The sequence below is a fragment of the Oncorhynchus nerka genome, linkage group LG13 (genome assembly GCF_034236695.1).
Source record: "Oncorhynchus nerka isolate Pitt River linkage group LG13, Oner_Uvic_2.0, whole genome shotgun sequence".
Taxonomy (NCBI): domain Eukaryota; kingdom Metazoa; phylum Chordata; class Actinopteri; order Salmoniformes; family Salmonidae; genus Oncorhynchus; species Oncorhynchus nerka.
In genome coordinates this window covers 29929051-29947722 of record NC_088408.1, presented here as the reverse complement: position 1 = coordinate 29947722, position 18672 = coordinate 29929051, and the positions used below count along the sequence as shown (strand labels likewise).

At 45.7% G+C, this 18672-nt stretch overlaps 1 protein-coding gene across 1 annotated transcript in view; it reads left to right on the top strand.

Annotated features, from left to right (window-relative positions):
- LOC115139321 (clathrin coat assembly protein AP180-like) overlaps nt 1-18672 on the top strand; it is a 42801-nt gene that overhangs the window by 13153 nt on the left and 10976 nt on the right. The window contains 15 exon segments of the mRNA XM_065026321.1: nt 6807-6949; nt 7272-7347; nt 12149-12251; nt 12482-12575; nt 12892-13003; nt 13233-13339; nt 13497-13538; nt 14096-14157; nt 14416-14421; nt 14572-14584; nt 14682-14776; nt 14976-15052; nt 15191-15205; nt 16919-17008; nt 18351-18524. Coding sequence (XP_064882393.1) covers nt 6807-6949; nt 7272-7347; nt 12149-12251; nt 12482-12575; nt 12892-13003; nt 13233-13339; nt 13497-13538; nt 14096-14157; nt 14416-14421; nt 14572-14584; nt 14682-14776; nt 14976-15052; nt 15191-15205; nt 16919-17008; nt 18351-18524 — 1209 coding nt within the window.

The following is an 18672-nucleotide window of genomic DNA, read 5'->3' as shown; positions in this document are numbered from 1 at the left end:
AGGAACTTGCGGCTCATGGTTGGGGGTGTTCTCCCTTTTCTGTCTGCTGTCGTCCACGATGAGCTCCTTATTTTGCTTCACATTGTAGACTGTCTAGTGTTGGTAATTAGGCCTACAACTGTTGTGTCATCAGCAACAAGGTTATTATAGTAAACAAAAACTGAAACTAAAATAACAACTAAAATGAGAAAAACTATTTAGGAAACTGAAATGAAAGCACTTGAAAAACAAAGTATTCTAAATATATCTTTGACAGCAAAACGAACAAAAATAAAAATCATCATGAATGATGTTTTTATAGATTTTTTTTGTAAGTATGTATATTTTTTTTATAATGGACATTTCGTGCTTCTGAATCTGGTGGGTAAATGCTGCCAGGAGATCGTGATGTTTCAAATAGGCCTAGCTTGTGCATCACTATCACTAGCTCTCACTAGCTAACAGGGAAGATATTCCGAAGGCGAGCATGGCTGGGCTAAAACAGCTTGTGAAGTAGCTGGAGCTTTTCGCAATCCACACCGACCAACTTCAAACTGACAGCCAGTCGTTGTCTGATGTGGTGCTGTGGTTTCTGAACCTTGATGCACACTTGCAGTCAACTTGTAGTCAACTTGTAGTCAACTCTGAGCTATATGGGGTTACAAAGACATTGAAGATGTAGACCTATGTAGTCTGTGATGTGACAGGAATCAATGGTGTAGTGGTCAGTGTAGCCTCAGGCATGTTTCTATGCATGGACACATAATATTTGTGCGTGGATGTATTTATGTGTGTAGGCCTTTTCAATGATCCAGTCAGTCAATGAATTAGTCAGTCATTGTTGCTGGAGCTTGTCCAGAGCTGATACCTCTGGATATGGATTCTATCTGTCTGACTGTGACTGCCGATATCTTCAGAACGAAGTTGACTACAAGTACAAAGTTGCCAAAGTATTTGAAATTGTTACAAACAAGTGAAGGATGGAATTATGCTTCAAATGAAAACCGAGATGACTGCATTGAAATACACTGAGTATACAAAACTTGAAGAACACCTCTTCTTTCCATGCCATAGACTGACCATGTGAAAGCAATGATCCCTTATTGATGTCACTTTTTAAATCCACTTCCATCAGTAGTGATGAAAGGGAGGAAACAGGTTAAACAATGATGTTTAAGCCTTGAGACATGGATTGTGTTGTGTGCCATTGAGGGTGAATGGGTAATGCAAAATATTTAAGTGCCTTTGAACGGGGTATGGTAGTAGGCACCAGGCTCAGCAGTTTGAGTCAAGAACTGCAACACTGCTGGGTTTTTCACACTCAACAGTTTCCTGTGTGTATCAAGAATGGTCCACCACCCAAAGGACATCCAGCCAACTTGACACAGCTGTAGGAAGCATTGGGTCAGCATCCCTGTGGACGCTTTCGATACCTTGTAGAGTCCATGCCCTGACGAATTGAGGCTGTTCTGAGGGCAAAAGAGGGTGCAACTCAATATTAGGAAGGTGTTCCTAATGTTCGGAATACTTATTGTATAAATAGGCTACATGGGCTATATAGGCTATTTCAATCATATTGAAATATATTTCATGTTCAATCAATCTAGTTATATTTAGCAACTAAGCTACTGTCTGTCATTTTTGCCTCAATGTGTTTCATGATGTGTGACAACACGAGCGCAATGATGTGCGCAATCTGTGCTTTAATGCATTATTATTGGGTAAGCATAATAAGCAAACCTCCATATCTCTCTAGGAGCTGATCTGTCATCAGTATTGTGGAATCATTCTAATGTTAAGGTAAGATTTGAATGGATAAAGCTGATCAGAGAGCAGCACTGCTTTTCTTTCCATCCTATCAGTATCGACACATGGTCTAACGACGCACTTAGCAAACGTTCTCTCTATGTGCTTGGGAAACACTCTTAAAAAAGTTTTTGTTTGTACATAACGATGCATCCGGTAAGATGATCGTAATTCTTAAGTTACATCGCAACTGTCGAACGAGGCCCTGGTGTTTGAGTATGAAGAGACGCACGCACACACACACTCCTGCCTGCTGTGAATTACTGAAGTAGTCTTTATTTTGATCAGTCAATCATCATTAGATTTACACACTGTAAGGGTTTTCCTCCTCTTCGTCTGAAGAGGAGGTGTAGCAAGGATCGGACCAAGATGCGGCGTGGTAAGTGTCCATGGTTGTTTATTTAAAAACATGAACTGAACACTCAATGAATACAAAACAATAAACGTGAACAAAACCGAAACAGTACCGTGTGGCGAACAAACACAGACACGGAAACAATCACCCACAAACACACAGTGAAACCCAGGCTACCTAAGTATGATTCTCAATCAGAGACAACTAATGACACCTGCCTCTGATTGAGAACCATACTAGGCCGAAACATAGAAATTCCCAAAACCTAGAAAAACAAACATAGACAACCCACCCAACTCACGCCCTGACCATACTAAATAAATACAAAACAAAGGAAATTAAGGTCAGAACGTGACAGTACCCCCCCCCCAAAGGTGCGGACTCCGGCCGCAAAACCTTGACCTATAGGGGAGGGTCTGGGTGGGCGTCTGTCCGCGGTGGCGGTTCTGGCGCGGGACGCGGACCCCACTTCAACATTGTCTTAGTCCGCCTTATTGTCCGCCTCCGTGGCTTTCTCACCATGGCCACCCCTCTCAATGACCCCACTGGACAGAGGGGCAGCTCGGGACAGAGGGGCAGGGGCTCGGGACAGAGGGGCAGGGGCTCTGGCGCCTCTGGGCTGAGGGGCTCTGGCGCCTCTGGGCTGAGGGGCTCTGGCGCCTCTGGGCTGAGGGGCTCCGGCAGCGGCGCCGGACAGGCGGGAGACTGCGGCAGCGGCGCCGGACAGGCGGGAGGCTCCGGCAGCGGCGCCGGACAGGCGGGAGGCTCCGGCAGCGGCGCCGGACAGGCGGAGGCTCCGGCGCCGGACAGGCGGGACCACCTGCAGGGAGGAGACAGAGAGACAGCCTGGTGCGTGGGGCTGCCACAGGAACCACCAGGCTGGGGAGACCTTCAGGAGGCTTGGTGTTAGGAGGAGCCTGAAGGACCGGGCTGTGGGGGAGCACTGGAGCTCTGGTGCGCACCCTTGGCACCACTTCCCCAGGCTGGACAACTACTCTAGCCCGGACCCTCCAGAGTGCAGGCACAGGTTGAACCGGGCTGTGGGTAAGCACGGGAGATCTAGTGCTTACTACACGCACCTCTCCCTTTGGCTCCACTCCCACATTTGCCCGGCACGAGCGGAGCGCAGGCAGAGGACGCACTGCACCCTCCCAGCGCCCGGAGACACAGCACGCAGAGCCGGCGCAGGATAACCTGGACCAAAACTGCGTACCGGCGACCAGACCCGCTGAGCAGGCACCATACGCCCTGGCTCAATGCCCACACTCGCATGGCACTCTCGGGGGCTGCCCTATAGCGCACCGGGCTATGGGCACGCACTGGCGACACCGTGCGCTTAACCGCATAACACGGTGCCTGACCAGTAATGCGCTGCTTATCATAAGCACGAGGAGTGAGCTCAGGTCTGCTACCTGGCTTAGTACCACACCTCGTGTGCCCCCAAATAATTTGGGGCTGCCTCTCGTACCTGTCGCACTGCCGTGCTGGCTTCGCCAACCTCATTCTCCTGTAGCCTTCCTTGCACTGCTCCATCGAATCCCAGGCGGGCTCCGGCACTCTCCCTGGGTCGACCGCCCACCTGTCTATCTCCTCCCAAGTCGTGTAGTCCAGACTCTGCTCTGATGCTGGCCGCTGTTGTTGCTGCTGCTGCTGTCGTCGCTGCGGTTTTTTACCACGCCGCTCAGCTTTCGCTGCCTCCAGCTCTGCTTTAGGACGGCGATTTTCCCCAGCCTGTGCCCAGGGTCCCTCTCTGTTCAGTATCTGCTCCCATGTCCAGGAGTCCTGTGATGCTGGCCGCTGTTGCTGCTGCTGCTGCTGTCGTCGCTGCGGTTTTTTACCACGCCGCTCGGTCCTTGGTGGGTGGGTGATTCTGTAAGGGTTTTCCTCCTCTTCGTCTGAAGAGGAGGTGTAGCAAGGATCGGACCAAGATGCGGCATGGTAAGTGTCCATGGTTGTTTATTTAAAAACATGAACTGAACACTCAATGAATACAAAACAATCAACGTGAACAAAACCGAAACAGTACCGTGTGGCGAACAAACACAGACACGGAAACAATCACCCACAAACACACAGTGAAACCCAGGCTACCTAAGTATGATTCTCAATCAGAGACAACTAATGACACCTGCCTCTGATTGAGAACCATACTAGGCCGAAACATAGAAATTCCCAAAACCTAGAAAAACAAACATAGACAACCCACCCAACTCACGCCCTGACCATACTAAATAAATACAAAACAAAGGAAATTAAGGTCAGAACGTGACACACACACACTGCTCTGTGGTGCATGTGTGAATGTGATGGGCCACACATATTCTTGTTTCTCTCCATTAACATTTAAACAATACACACATAAACAACACACAACAGGGTTGTCTGTTGAGATGGAGTATATGGTTGAGTTGTGGTGTAAACAGAGCAGGGACAGGGACTATCCAAACAGGATATGATGTAAAGCGTGTCAGGTCCATAGAGGAATAATGACATCAGTTGTCAGTCCTGTCACTGTACTGTGATGTTATTAAGATCATTCTAGGAAGTGACAAAGAGATTATCTGCTAAATATCTCAGATGTGACTCTATATACAGTCTGTACATCCTTCAACATTAGACAAACACTGGACACAAAAGCTGTTAACAGGAGACGGTATTAGCACATCATGGTTTGTGTGTGTGTGTGTGGCTGTTGGGGGAGGGGTCACCACACCAGTCCCCTCACCAATGATATTATCCTGTGGACAAAGCCCCTGCCCCTCTATCTTTAATCCTGAAATTACCAACAAGCCTTCCTCTTCATGCATTCACTCATGCACACCTCTTCATGCATTCAGTCTAGTCAGTATTGGAGAATAATGTATTATATTGCAGCCTTCCAGCTTTTGACAGGACAGAAACATGGTTTGGCTATACTTGTAGCAACCTTCCCTATCCTAGAAGGGATGGTTGGTGGACACAGTTGCATCATGCCCATAGGGGGCACAAAGGCACGTGGCCCCTCAAAAATGTCAGATGTTAAATGAATTACTTAACTGAATTTTTATACCCACGTATTATAATTATTTTTTTTAAATATGTCAGCGGTATTTTGCGGGGGGCACACTGACTGGACCAGGCAGATAGAACCCCCCTATTCTCCCTAGTAAGTGGTTCTTTCCAAGGTGCACGGAGAACAGAGATGCCTAGGCAGGACGCTAGATACTCTAGTTCGTGCGGTATCACCAGTGGAGGAGGAGAGAATGTAGAGTGAAACACAGCATTTGATTTGATTTGAGCTGCTGGTGATGTTCAGGAGGTATGTTTGTTTATGAATGTGATCAAGCTGTGTAGCCTATTGGTTCCATCTTCATTAATAAATAAAACTAAAATGTTTTTGTTATTTCTCTGTAATACCAATAAGGAATACTCTGTAATAAGACAACAGCATTTTTTCCAAATTTCTCCAGGCCCCCTCCATCCTCTCGTACTTTGTGCCCCCTCTAACATAATAGGTGCATGATGCCCCTGGGTTGCCATTTGTGATAATTTTTTATTTTTATTTACCTAGGCAAGTCAGTTAAGAACACATTCTTATTTTCAATGACAGCCTAGAACAGTGGGTTAACTGCCTGTTCAGGGGCAGAACAACAGATTTGTACCTTGTCAGCTCAGGGATTTAAACTTGCAACCTTCCGGTTACTAGTCCAACACTCTAACCACTAGGCTACCCTGCCGCTCTTAAGTTACATCGCAACTGTGGAACGAGGCCCTGGTGTTTGAGTATGAAGAGACACACACACACGCGCATGCACGCACATAGTCATACACATCCGCATGCATGAACACACACACAGTCCTGTTTTTATTGCTATAGATGTAACTTAAGATAACAATAAAGGCCAGATGATATCTCCAATCCGCCTCTCTCTCTCTCTCTTCCGAGCAGCTAGTCTCGGAAGAGACTCCCAGAGTGCTGAGTTGACGTGTTTCAGAGGGAATTGCGCTCTTAGTCAGACTTGTCTGTCTGTCTGAGTGGCAGTGTCTCTTCTATGGGGGAGATCATGATGACAAGGCACTATTTCTCATTGTGTATTGGATCCTCTCTACCACTGCTTGTGTGTGTGTGTTTTTTTAAGGCTTTGAATGTGTGTCTTGACTCTTAAATATATGTTTGCAATGCTTAGCTCCATGAGGTACATAGTGAAGTGAAGAACTCCAAGGGTATTTTAGTGCTTTTACACATTCCAGTAGCAGAACCAACATCCATACCCAAGCGCACACACACACACGGACACACGGACACACAGAGACACACAGATTCATTCACACACAGACACAGGTAATGACACACGCACACATAATACACAGCCCGCACTCATACTCCAAATCCACAAAGCGTATGAATGGAGCAGTCTGGAGACTGAAGCAAACTCATTTGACCCGATGTGAGGCTGGCTTCAGCTACGGCAGCGCATTTCATATTTCTTGGGCCAGCTTGTCTTAAGACTTTAAATACTTACTCATCATGATTTTACAACTCTGGATCAAAATTAATCCTGCTATATTCCACTCTCTCAAAATGGCTGACTGTTTCACTGGTCTTGAATCAATAACAGTACAGTTTCACTGATTCTGAACCTAACAGCCTCCCCCCAATACAAACTAACCTCTTTATGTGTTTCAGATCTGATCTCGGCCACCAATGCGACCAATGTGAACATCCCTCAGATGGCTGACACTCTGTTTGAGAGGGCCACCAACGCCAGCTGGATTGTCGTCTTCAAGGCCCTCGTCACCACACACCATATGTGTGTCCATGGCAATGAGGTCAGAGGACAGTAATTTAGTACACCACCACAATAAAATAACATTTTACTGTTTCATAACCACGGACAGCTGTCCATGGTGCTGAAAACAGTGCTATTTGGAATGCTGCTCATTCTGAAACATGGTTATCAAAAAAAAGTGTGCATGTCAAGAGCTATTTTTACATGGTTTTCCACACTTTGCAATATATACTCTCGATTTTGGACTAACATACTAGTATTCAATTTGTAGTTGATTATTTCAGTGAATATGCCTTTATTTTCTTGCTGTTGTTTTTTAGAATGGTTTTGCCATGTCAGCCTATTTCCTTCTGTTTCCTCAGAGGTTCATCCAGTACTTGGCCTCCAGGACCGCTCTGTTCAACCTCAGCAACTTTATAGACAAAACAGGTTCCAACGGTAAATGCACTTCCTTTCCAAAAAATGTGTTTGTGTACAGTGCTTTAAGAAAATATTCAGACCCCTTGACTTTTTCCACATTTTGTTACATTATAGCCTTATTCTAAAATTGATTAAATCGTTTTTTCCCCTCACCAATCTACACACAATACCCAATAATGACAAAGCAAAAACAGGTTTTTAGATATTTTTGCTAATTTATTACAAATAAAAAATGGAAATATCACATTTACATCAGTATTCAGACCCTTTACTCAGTACTTTGTTGAATCACATTTGGCAGTGATTACAGCCTCGAGTCTTCTTTGGTACGACGCTACAAGCTTGGCACACCTGTATTTGGGCAGTTTATCATACTCTTCTCTGTAGATCCTCTCATGCACTGTCAGGATGTATGGGGAGTGTCGCTGCACAGTTATTTTCAGGTCTCTCCAGAGATGTTTGATCGGGTTCAAGTCCGGGCTCTGGCTGGGCCACTCAAGGACATTCAGAGACTTATCCCGAAGCCACTCCTGCGTTTTACATTTACATTTAAGTCATTTAGCAGACGCTCTTATCCAGAGTGACTTACAAATTGGTGCGTTCACCTTAAGACATCCAGTGGAACAGCCACTTTACAATAGTGCATCTAAATCTTTTAAGGGGGGTGAGAAGGATTACTTTATCCTATCCTAGGTATTCCTTAAAGAGGTGGTGTTTCAGGTGTCTCCGGAAGGTGGTGATTGACTCCGCTGTCCTGGCGTCGTGAGGGAGTTTGTTCCACCATTGGGGGGCCAGAGCAGCGAACAGTTTTGACTGGGCTGCGCGGGAACTGTACTTCCTCAGTGGTAGGGAGGCGAGCAGGCCAGAGGTGGATGAATGCAGTGCCCTTGTTTGGGTGTAGGGCCTGATCAGAGCCTGGAGGTACTGAGGTGCCGTTCCCCTCACAGCTCCGTAGGCAAGCACCATGGTCTTGTAGCGGATGCGAGCTTCAACTGGAAGCCAGTGGAGAGAGCGGAGGAGCGGGGTGACGTGAGAGAACTTGGGAAGGTTGAACACCAGACGGGCTGCGGCGTTCTGGATGAGTTGTAGGGGTTTAATGGCACAGGCAGGGAGCCCAGCCAACAGCAGTAATCCAGACGGGAGATGACAAGTGCCTGGATTAGGACCTGCGCCGCTTCCTGTGTGAGGCAGGGTCGTACTCTGCGGATGTTGTAGAGCATGAACCTACAGGAACGGGCCACCGCCTTGATGTTAGTTGAGAACGACAGGGTGTTGTCCAGGATCACGCCAAGGTTCTTAGCGCTCTGGGAGGAGGACACAATGGAGTTGTCAACCGTGATGGCGAGATCATGGAACGGGCAGTCCTTCCCCGGGAGGAAGAGCAGCTCCGTCTTGCCGAGGTTCAGCTTGAGGTGGTGATCCGTCATCCACACTGATATGTCTGCCAGACATGCAGAGATGCGATTCGCCACCTGGTCATCAGAAGGGGGAAAGGAGAAGATTAATTGTGTGTCGTCTGCATAGCAATGATAGGAGAGACCATGTGAGGTTATGACAGAGCCAAGTGACTTGGTGTATAGCGAGAATAGGAGAGGGCCTAGAACAGAGCCCTGGGGACGCCAGTGGTGAGAGCGCGTGGTGAGGAGACAGATTCTCGCCACGCCACCTGGTAGGAGCGACCTGTCAGGTAGGACGCAATCCAAGCGTGGGCCGCGCCGGGAGATGCCCAACTCGGAGAGGGTGGAGAGGAGGATCTGATGGTTCACATTATCGAAGGCAGCCGATAGGTCTAGAAGGATGAGAGCAGAGGAGAGAGAGTTAGCTTTAGCAGTGCGGAGCGCCTCCGTGATACAGAGAAGAGCAGTCTCAGTTGAATGACTAGTCTTGAAACCTGACTGATTTGGATCAAGAAGGTCATTCTGAGAGAGATAGCGGGAGAGCTGGCCAAGGACGGCACGTTCAAGAGTTTTGGAGAGAAAAGAAAGAAGGGATACTGGTCTGTAGTTGTTGACATCGGAGGGATCGAGTGTAGGTTTTTTCAGAAGGGTGCAACTCTCGCTCTCTTGAAGACGGAAGGGACGTAGCCAGCGGTCAGGGATGAGTTGATGAGCGAGGTGAGGTAAGGGAGAAGGTCTCCGGAAATGGTCTGGAGAAGAGAGGAGGGGATAGGGTCAAGCGGGCAGGTTGTTGGGCGGCCGGCCGTCACAAGACGCGAGATTTCATCTGGAGAGAGGGGAGAAAGAGGTCAGAGCACAGGGTAGGGCAGTGTGAGCAGAACCAGCGGTGTCGTTTGACTTAGCAAACGAGGATCGGATGTCGTCGACCTTCTTTTCAAAATGGTTGACGAAGTCATCTGCAGAGAGGGAGGAGGGGGGGGGAGGATTCAGGAGGGAGGAGAAGGTGGCAAAGAGCTTCCTAGGGTTAGAGGCAGATGCTTGGAATTTAGAGTGGTAGAAAGTGGCTTTAGCAGCAGAGACAGAAGAGGAAAATGTAGAGAGGAGGGAGTGAAAGGATGCCAGGTCCGCAGGGAGGCGAGTTTTCCTCTGTTTTCTTGGCTGTGTGCTTAGGGTCGTTGTCCTGTTGGAAGGTGAACCTTTGCCCCAGTCTGAGGTCCTGAGCGCTCTGGAGCTTTGCTCTGTACTTTGCTCTGTTCTTTCCCTCAATCATGACTAGTCTCCCAGTCCCTGCTGCCGAAAAACATCCCAATAGCATGATGCTGCCACCACCATGCTTCACTGTAGTGATGGTGCCATGTTTCCTCCAGACGTGGAACATTCTCCCATCTCCACAGAGGAACTCTTGAGCTCTTTCAGAGTGACCATTGGGTTCTTGGTCGTCTCCCTGACCAAGGCTCTTCTCCCTCGATTGCTCAGTGTGGCCAGGCGGCCAGCTCTGGGAAGAGTCTTGGTGGTTCCAATCTTCTTCCATTTAAGAATTATGGAGGCCACTGTGTTCTTGGGAACCTTCAATGCTGCAGAAATGTTTTGGTACCCTTCCCCAGATCTGTGTCTCCACACAGTCCTGTCTCGAAGCGCTATAGACAATTCCCTCGACCTCATGGCTTGGTTTTTCCTCTGACATGCACTGTCAAGGTCTGTGCCTTTCCAAATCATGTCCAATTAATTGCATTTATCACAGTTGGACTCCAATCAAGTTGTGGAAACATCTCTAGGATAGTCAATGGAAACAGGATGCACTGAGCTCAATTTTGAGTCTCATAGCAAAAGGGTCTGAATACTTATGTAAATAAGGTCTTTATGGGGTATTGTGTGTAGATTGATAACGATTTTTATTTTTATTTAATCCATTTTAGATTAAGGCTGTAACATAACACAATATGTAAAAAGTGGGTCTGAATACTTTCCGAAGGGGTCTGAATACTTTCCGAATGCACAGTATGTGCGTGCATGCGTGCATGTGTGTGTGTGTGTGTGTGTGTGTTGGGGGTGTGAAACTTGTGGATTCCCTTCCAGTTGAGAGCATAAACAGATACAGTAGATCCGATGTGAGAGGAGCAGAAGGAGAGGAAGAGAGGAGGATAGGAAGAGACAGGAGCTGTCTGGGAAGAGGAAAGGACATCACTGCTAATAACATGAGGAATAGGAGCAAGCGTACAATGTGCCCCCGCTAAACATTCAGTACTGTCAGTACATGCACAAACACTCACACTAGCACATGCATACACGCACATAATAGGGTTGCACAGTATCCAGATTTTCATATCATCCTACCGTCCTCTTACTCTCATCCTGGGATTTACGGTATTATCGTTTTAGCATTCAAGGGGGAACTAAATACACAAAAAAGCCCATTAGGTGTGTATTACCAGAATGCTAAGAAAATTAGCACAAACTTATAGTGAATATCAATAGAGGCTGCTAGCTAAACATGCTAATGATCGCAAACAAAAATAAACTGATTGCAAGGACAGGCAATTGAGCTCATAAAGTTATAGAAGTATAGGTAGTAGCTTCCCTAATGTCATTTTTGGTGAGTTTGGACATCATTTGGACAGCAAATGTGGAGAGAGGCATCAAGCAAATGAACATAGTTTTGACTCATGCTTGTGTGAAGGAAGAACAGGACTGGTTCTGGAGCAGTGTGTACATGCTGTATCTATGTGGAGTTGCTAGGGCAACAGGCCCGCCTGCGCTGTTCGGAAGGAGAATAGGGGGGAGGAGCAGACGGGCCGAGAAGGGAAAGAAGAAAAAAGAAAGAAGAAAAGCTTCAAAGAAATAGTATTGAAAAACCATCCGGTTGCTATTTCCAATTAACCCAGTATACTGTATATATGGTATACCCCCCAAACCTAGCACATACACACACACACACACACACACACACACACACACACACACACACACACACACACACACACACACACACACACACACACACACACACACACACACACACACACACACACACACACACTAAACTGCTTCACACCCACTAAACTTCTTCACACACACTAAACTGCTTCATGTCCCTAGGATTCCGATGTCCTGCTCTTGTCTCCAGTGTCTTGCCCTGGGGTCATTATAGATCCCTCCCCTTCAATCCCTTCAAAACCCTCAAATCAGATGCATAACTTAGAAAACTGAAGAGCCTGAAGTTAACTGATCGACAAGATCAATCATAAGATAAAATACTGTCTTTAATGTGTTACAGAATTAAATCAACTTCTTCCTTCATGAAACCGTGGATGTTAAATGAAACAATGTATGAGTTTAGCACATGCATTTAGTCATTAGCCATTGGATTTATCAGGAGCTGTATTTTGGTGTGATGTGAATGTGATGCTCAATATGTTCCTCAGGCTATGACATGTCTACGTTCATCAGACGTTATGGCCGCTACCTCAATGAGAGGGCCTTCGCCTACCGCCAGATGGCTTTCGACTTCACCAAAGTCAAAAAGGGGTGCGTCACTCACTTCCCTGTCTCTCAAAATCCTTTTAGGTCCTCATCAGGGAGGCCCACCTCATACCGTAATTCACCTCATCACTGAGGCCCACCTCATACTGTCATTCACCTCATCCCTGAGGCCACCTCATACTGTCATTCACCTCATCACTGAGGCCACCTCATACTGTCATTCACCTCATCCATGAGGCCCTCTTCATGGTCTTCCCTGTGTGTTTCCACCTCAGTGCTGAGGGGGTGATGAGGACAATGACTCCAGAAAAGCTGTTGAAAGGCATGCCTGTCCTGCAGACCCAGATCGACACACTGCTGGAGTTTGACGTGAGTTGGACATCTGGTCACGTCTATCTCTGTCTGTCTGTCTGTCTGGCTCTCTGGGACTTGTGTTCTGATGACTGATGGTCATTAGCTGAAAACTGTCAGGCCACAAAGAATACTGTTTATTTTCCTGTTTAATATTCTCTTCCCTCTTTCTCTCTTCTATTGACCTTGATCTTTCTGTATGGGTGTACAATTGGTGATGTTTCGGTACAGCAGAATATTGCTGGAGTTTAATAAATTAGTTAATTGCTTGAGTTAATTGATGCTCTTCTTTTATACTATATGACTGGTTAAATAAAAAAGGTCTCTCTCCCAGGTCCATCCCAAGGAGCTGAATAACCCTATCATCAACGCAGGGTTCCTGCTGCTCTTCAAGGATCTGGTCAAGCTGTTTGCCTCCTATAACGATGGGGTCATCAATCTATTAGGTGAGCTAGACATTTCATTGGATGCATACCAAATGCCACCATTTTTCCTAAATAATGCACTACTTGTTACCACAGCCTTATGAGCCCCATGGGCCCTGGCCAAAAGTAGAAGGGAATAGGGGGCCATTTGAGACAGACTCTTTGTCAACAGTTAATAGATAAATGACTTCCTTTCACCATGTAGCCATTTAGCAGATGCTCTTCTTCACAACAACTGTTGTTTCTGTAGAGAAATACTTTAAGATGAAGAAGAGCGACTGCAAGGAGGCCTTGGAGATCTATAAGAGGTTCCTGACCAGGGTCACTAAGATCGGAGAGTTCATGAAGCTCGCTGAGGTAAAGGAAACTTCCTAATGGATTAGGATGTATTCTAACTAACTCCAAATGAAACTAACACAGTGCTTCCTCATGTGCAGTGTCCGTCTGTACTTCAAATAGAATGATGCACTGATATGGTTGGGAAATTGTGTCTTGTGTGTGTTTTGTTCCACAGACTGTCGGAGTGGACAAAAATGATATTCCTGACATCAACTATGTAAGTCACTTGTTTTTGTGCTTACTCTCTGGAAGGATGATGAAATAGTTGTAACATGCCACCAACAGAGATGTTTCATCCATCATAATCCCCCCCCCCCCTCCTCCTCCTCCCCGCGATCCCAGTGTCTGCACCCTGGGGTGGTGACGGACCTAGTAGATTCGGATGATGAGGACTGTCCCTTTAAGCCTATTGAGGACCCGGTAACCATAGAGACACAGGATGGCTTGGCAGAGTGCCTGTTTGGAGGATGGGGTGTTGGCATGGGATTCTACAGACTGACACTTCTGACTGCAGTTTGTGTGTGTGTTTGCATATGTGTGTGCTTCCGTTTGCACAAAAGATGGTAGAGTTTAAGTAAAATGTTCCTGAACACTTCATTCTACAGGACATTGAGTTTATACAAAGGTGGGATAGTGTGGTGAGTTAAAACCAAGGCTTTGGAGTGGTGCTGCCATAGAAATAGAATAGGGTGTTGAGTTACTTGAAGTGTTGGCATGCGGCGGAATGAACCTGCAGTTACTGTGTTTCTGATTGGTTCTCTCTTCTCTCCTCAGGCTCCCAGCAGCATCCTGGAGTCTCTGGAGACACACATGAACAGTTTGGAGGGGAAGAAGGGGTAAGAGGACCCTGTCTCTAACCAACCCATTTCTGAAAGAGCTACCGTAAAATGTGGAAATGTCCCCAATAGTTATCTTTACACAGAGAAAATAGTACATGAGAAATGACAGGATGAGAAAAACTAGAGGGAAACTCATAACTTGGGCTTTTTACTGTCCCAGCACTATAGTGTTCTGAATACAGTTTCCTGTTATTATCTTTTACTTGAATAGTTATTCTCTCTTTGTTCCTTTCTGTTCGTCATCGGGGATCACAGTGAAGGGTGAGCATAAACACTTTCTTTGGGGTCTGACAGATTAGTTTATTGTAAAGTCATGAAAATAAGTAATTTCAATGTAAATGATTTCAGCTCTGAAAGGTGATATCTAGCTGTGATGAAATTGTCATATGAACTTTTCCTTTTCTCTTTCAGGTCTCCAACAAAGGTGAGTGGAAGATTAAACATTATTTTCCCCGCCTTTCTGTTTCTGCTCATATGTCAACACATGGATACAAATAGGCATTTCTCTCTCTGTATTCCAGGGGTCCCCTACCAATAACGTGTCCCCGACCTCCACCCCCGCCAAATCTGCAGCCGCCGTGCCCACCCTAGCGCCGCCACCTGAAGAAGCCACCGAGTGAGTGTCTACTTCCTTTGCCTACCGCAGCATTTACCTAATTTCCTCAGCGATTCCCTCAGTTCTTGCATTTTAGGATTCTATCTGTTCCATTTTTATTTCATAAAATGGTGAATAAGGGAGACTGTATTTTCCCTTTCGTCCTCTCTCTCTCTGCCACCATTTCACCATCTGTCTCCACCCTTCTGTCTCGCTCTAGTTCTCTCTTAGATCTGGACCCTCTCTCCTCCTCTGGTCCGTCAGTAGGAGCCTCAGCAGCCCCTACGTCCTGGGGAGGTAATGTCCCACATCAAAACTTGATACATAGCTTGATTATGAATTAAAACGTAGTTACATTATCTAATTAACAACAATGTAATTGAATTCCCCCCCCCCATCACCTTCTCCCATGCTCTTCTGGGGATGCTGTCACAGACCTCCTTGGATCAGGTGAGTGCTATCCCACAGTGCCTCTGGTATTAACCTCTTTAGTGTGTTAACAGTATGTGTCAGTTCCTCTAGATCTCCCACTGTGTTTCATAGTGTTGCTCTAGTCTAAGGAAGCCGTCTCTTTCTCTCTTCTTTCTTTCCCTCCCCCGCATCTCCTTATTGGTTTTGGTTCATACGGGGACTTTATGTTTTTGGTTGCTTTGGTTCTAATGGGATGGTTTTTTATTTTTATTTTTTAAATTGGGTTGTTTTGGTACCTTCATTTCTTTCTAATGGGATTTGTTTGGTTGCTTTGGATCCTATGGGGTATTTTGGGTTGATTCATGGGGTTGTTTTGGTACCTTGTTTTGGGGTTGGTTGGTACACCTTTTGGGTACCTGCAGAAATGGGCGAGTCCATGCTTCCTGACCCCACCTTAGCTGTAGAACCCGTCCCCTCTCCCGCTGGTGTAACGTCCACCCCTGCAGCTGCGGAGCCAGGAGTCTCTCTGGCTCCTCCCCCTAATGCGGCCGCGGCCGCTGCCCCCACCCCCGGCGCGACGAATATGGATCTGCTGGGAGGTTAGTGGGCTTCTGGAGGATTCTCTACAACAGAATCTCTGCTGGACAGCTCAACCCAAACCAACCCGCCACATGCACACAGAGCATACAGTGTTCTCTACATGCATATACACACAGTGACACAGATACCCCAAAACAAACACACCATGTTTGCAGAACATGTCAGAACATGTCAGTCAACACGCATATACACATACTGATATGCATTCTGTACATATACACACAGAGACAAGCATGCTCACACTTGCAGACACACTCAGACATGCTACTCATATATTTTTTCACATGCTTCTTTTTGTTTGATAGTCCAAAAGCTTTTCCTCAACTTCAGAGAAAAGCCAGTCTATCAATCAGTCATGTTCTTTATTACCGCTTACGACCGGGTTCCCCAAACTCAGACCTGGGTTCCCCCCTGGGTACATGTTTTGTTTTTTCCCCCTAGAACTACACAGCTGATTCAAATAATCTAAACTTGATTATGAGTTGGCTATTTGAATCGGCTGTGTAGTGCTAGGTCAAAAACCTAAACGTGCAGTCGGGGGAGGGGGGGCAGGACGGAGTTTGGGAAACCCGGGCCTAAGAGAAATCTTGCTTTGTTTCTGGGTTCACTCTGCGCCATGCTTGTCCAGTTATGTAGTGTAAAATACCTAGTTACCTCTTTATAGTTTAGTTGTAGCTAAAGCCTACCTCCCGTACACTCTGCTGTGCCTCCTGTCTGTATTCTCATTCACCCCTTCACCTGTCAATCACTCATGCCACAAAGTAAATGTTTTGTAACTAATCTAAACTCAATTTGTTAATAAGTATATTAATCAAATATATTAAATATTGTATACGTGACATGACATAAGTATTTAATCTACAGTATAGTACCATACCATATATTAAGTACATGAAATACCTTAATAAAGTAAAATTAGTATTTCTAAACTCTACAGGCACAGTCTATCTTTTAAGTGGCTTCTTGACCTTCCTTTTCTGAAGTTCCTTGACTGACTTATTATCTCTGGCTTGTGTTTCGTTTCCCTGTTCTCTCTACTTCTCTCTCTGTCATCTGTGTATGTGTGTGTGTGTGTGTGTGTGTGTGTGTGTGTGTGTGTGTGTGTGTGTGTGTGTGTGTGTGTGTGTGTGTGTTGTGTGTGTTGGCTATCAGATGCATTTTCGACCCCTGCCACCTCTGATGCCTCTGCTGAGGGCGGAGCTCCGGCCTCCACGCCAACCCCAGCCGCTGACGCTGCTGCCGGTGGGTTACAGGACATGTGTATATATGTGACTGTGTGGCGTCTGTCTGTGTAAATGGATGTATATTTGTGTGGATGTTCGTATGTGTGTGTTTGGCTGTGTTCCAGTGCTCGGTGCATCCATTTGTATATTTGCTTTTGTGTTTGGAGAGTGTGTTGATTCCATTGTTGTGGGCGGGTGTAGCTAGTTTCCCTAGAAATGTGATGCTACTGGTTGTTTCTAGGCATGGCTGATGTTGTTACCATGGAGATTGGTGCTGAAGCTGCTATGAGAACAGTGGTTGACCACTACATGCTAGATTTCGCCTGAGGCTTCCTTTCCTTTGGTAAACTCTATCCCAAAATGAATCTGCAAGCTCCTTGGTTACACTCAAATCTGGTGTGTTATTGGCAGTGGTGGAAAAAGTACTCAATTGTCAAATCAAATTGTATTTGTCACATGCACCGAATACTACCGTGAAATACTTACTTACAAGCCCTTAACCAACAATGCAGTTCAAGAAATAGAGTTAAGAAAGTAAGTATTACAAGTACATGGAATTGCTAAAATGTACTTAAGTATCAAAAGTGAAAGTATAAACCATTTCAAATTCCTTATTTTAAGCAAACGAGATGGCACAATGTACTTAAAAAAAAAAAGATTGACGGATCACCAGAAGCACACTCCAACACTCGGACATAATTTACAAATCAAGCATTGCTGTTTAGTGAGTCCACCAGATCAGAGGCAGTACGGATGACCAGGGATGTTCTCTTGATAAGTATGTGAATCGGACCATATTCCTGTCAAAATGTAACAAGTACTTTTGGGTGTCAGGGAAAATGTATGGAGTAAAAAGTATATTGTTTTCTTCAGGAATGTAGTGAAGTAAAAGTAGAAGTTGATAAAAATATAAATAGTAAAGTACCGATACCCCAAAAAACTACTTAAGTAGTATTTTAAAGTATTTTTACTTAAGTACTTTACACCACTGGTTATTGGTATATTGAGAGAGTGTGAATACTACTAATATTGTTTTTTCAAAGATGTTTCCTGCTACATTTCTTCACAAATCATGTTCTTTTCCTATAGTTTTTCATCAGACATGCATATTTTCCAGATTCTCTCTTGATCATATACAGTACTTCATTGTTTTTTACATTTACGGTTTGTTTCTAAAGAATATGTAGCTGTGAATTCCTAACTGAGCTTGTATCTTCTCCCTCAGAATCTCAGACAAATGCAGCTACTCCTCTTCTCTACTGAACTCTTATATAGCTCTTCGTTTTACACTGTGTTGTGGTCATTGCGTAACATCCTCATCTTCTCTTGTCATCCATTCCCCCTGTTCTCTCCTCCCAAAGACCCCTTTGCCCCCTCTGGTGGTAGCTCAGAAGCAGTAGGCCCAGGGCTGGACCTGTTTGCCATGATGCCTATGGAGAACAACTGCTTTAACTCAGGGGCGCCCCCTTCTGCCCCCTCATCCACCATCACAGCACCTATCACCCCCACCACCCCATCGATAGACCTCTTGAGTGGTAAATGTTTACGCATGTGTGTGTGGTACTTCTTAACCTTTTCTTTTGTCCCCTTTCGTCTCTGTCCTCTACTCTGCATCCATGTCCTCTCCTCTCCTGCATTTTTTTCAGTCGACTGCATTTTTCCTGGGTGTCCTTTTCTCTTTGT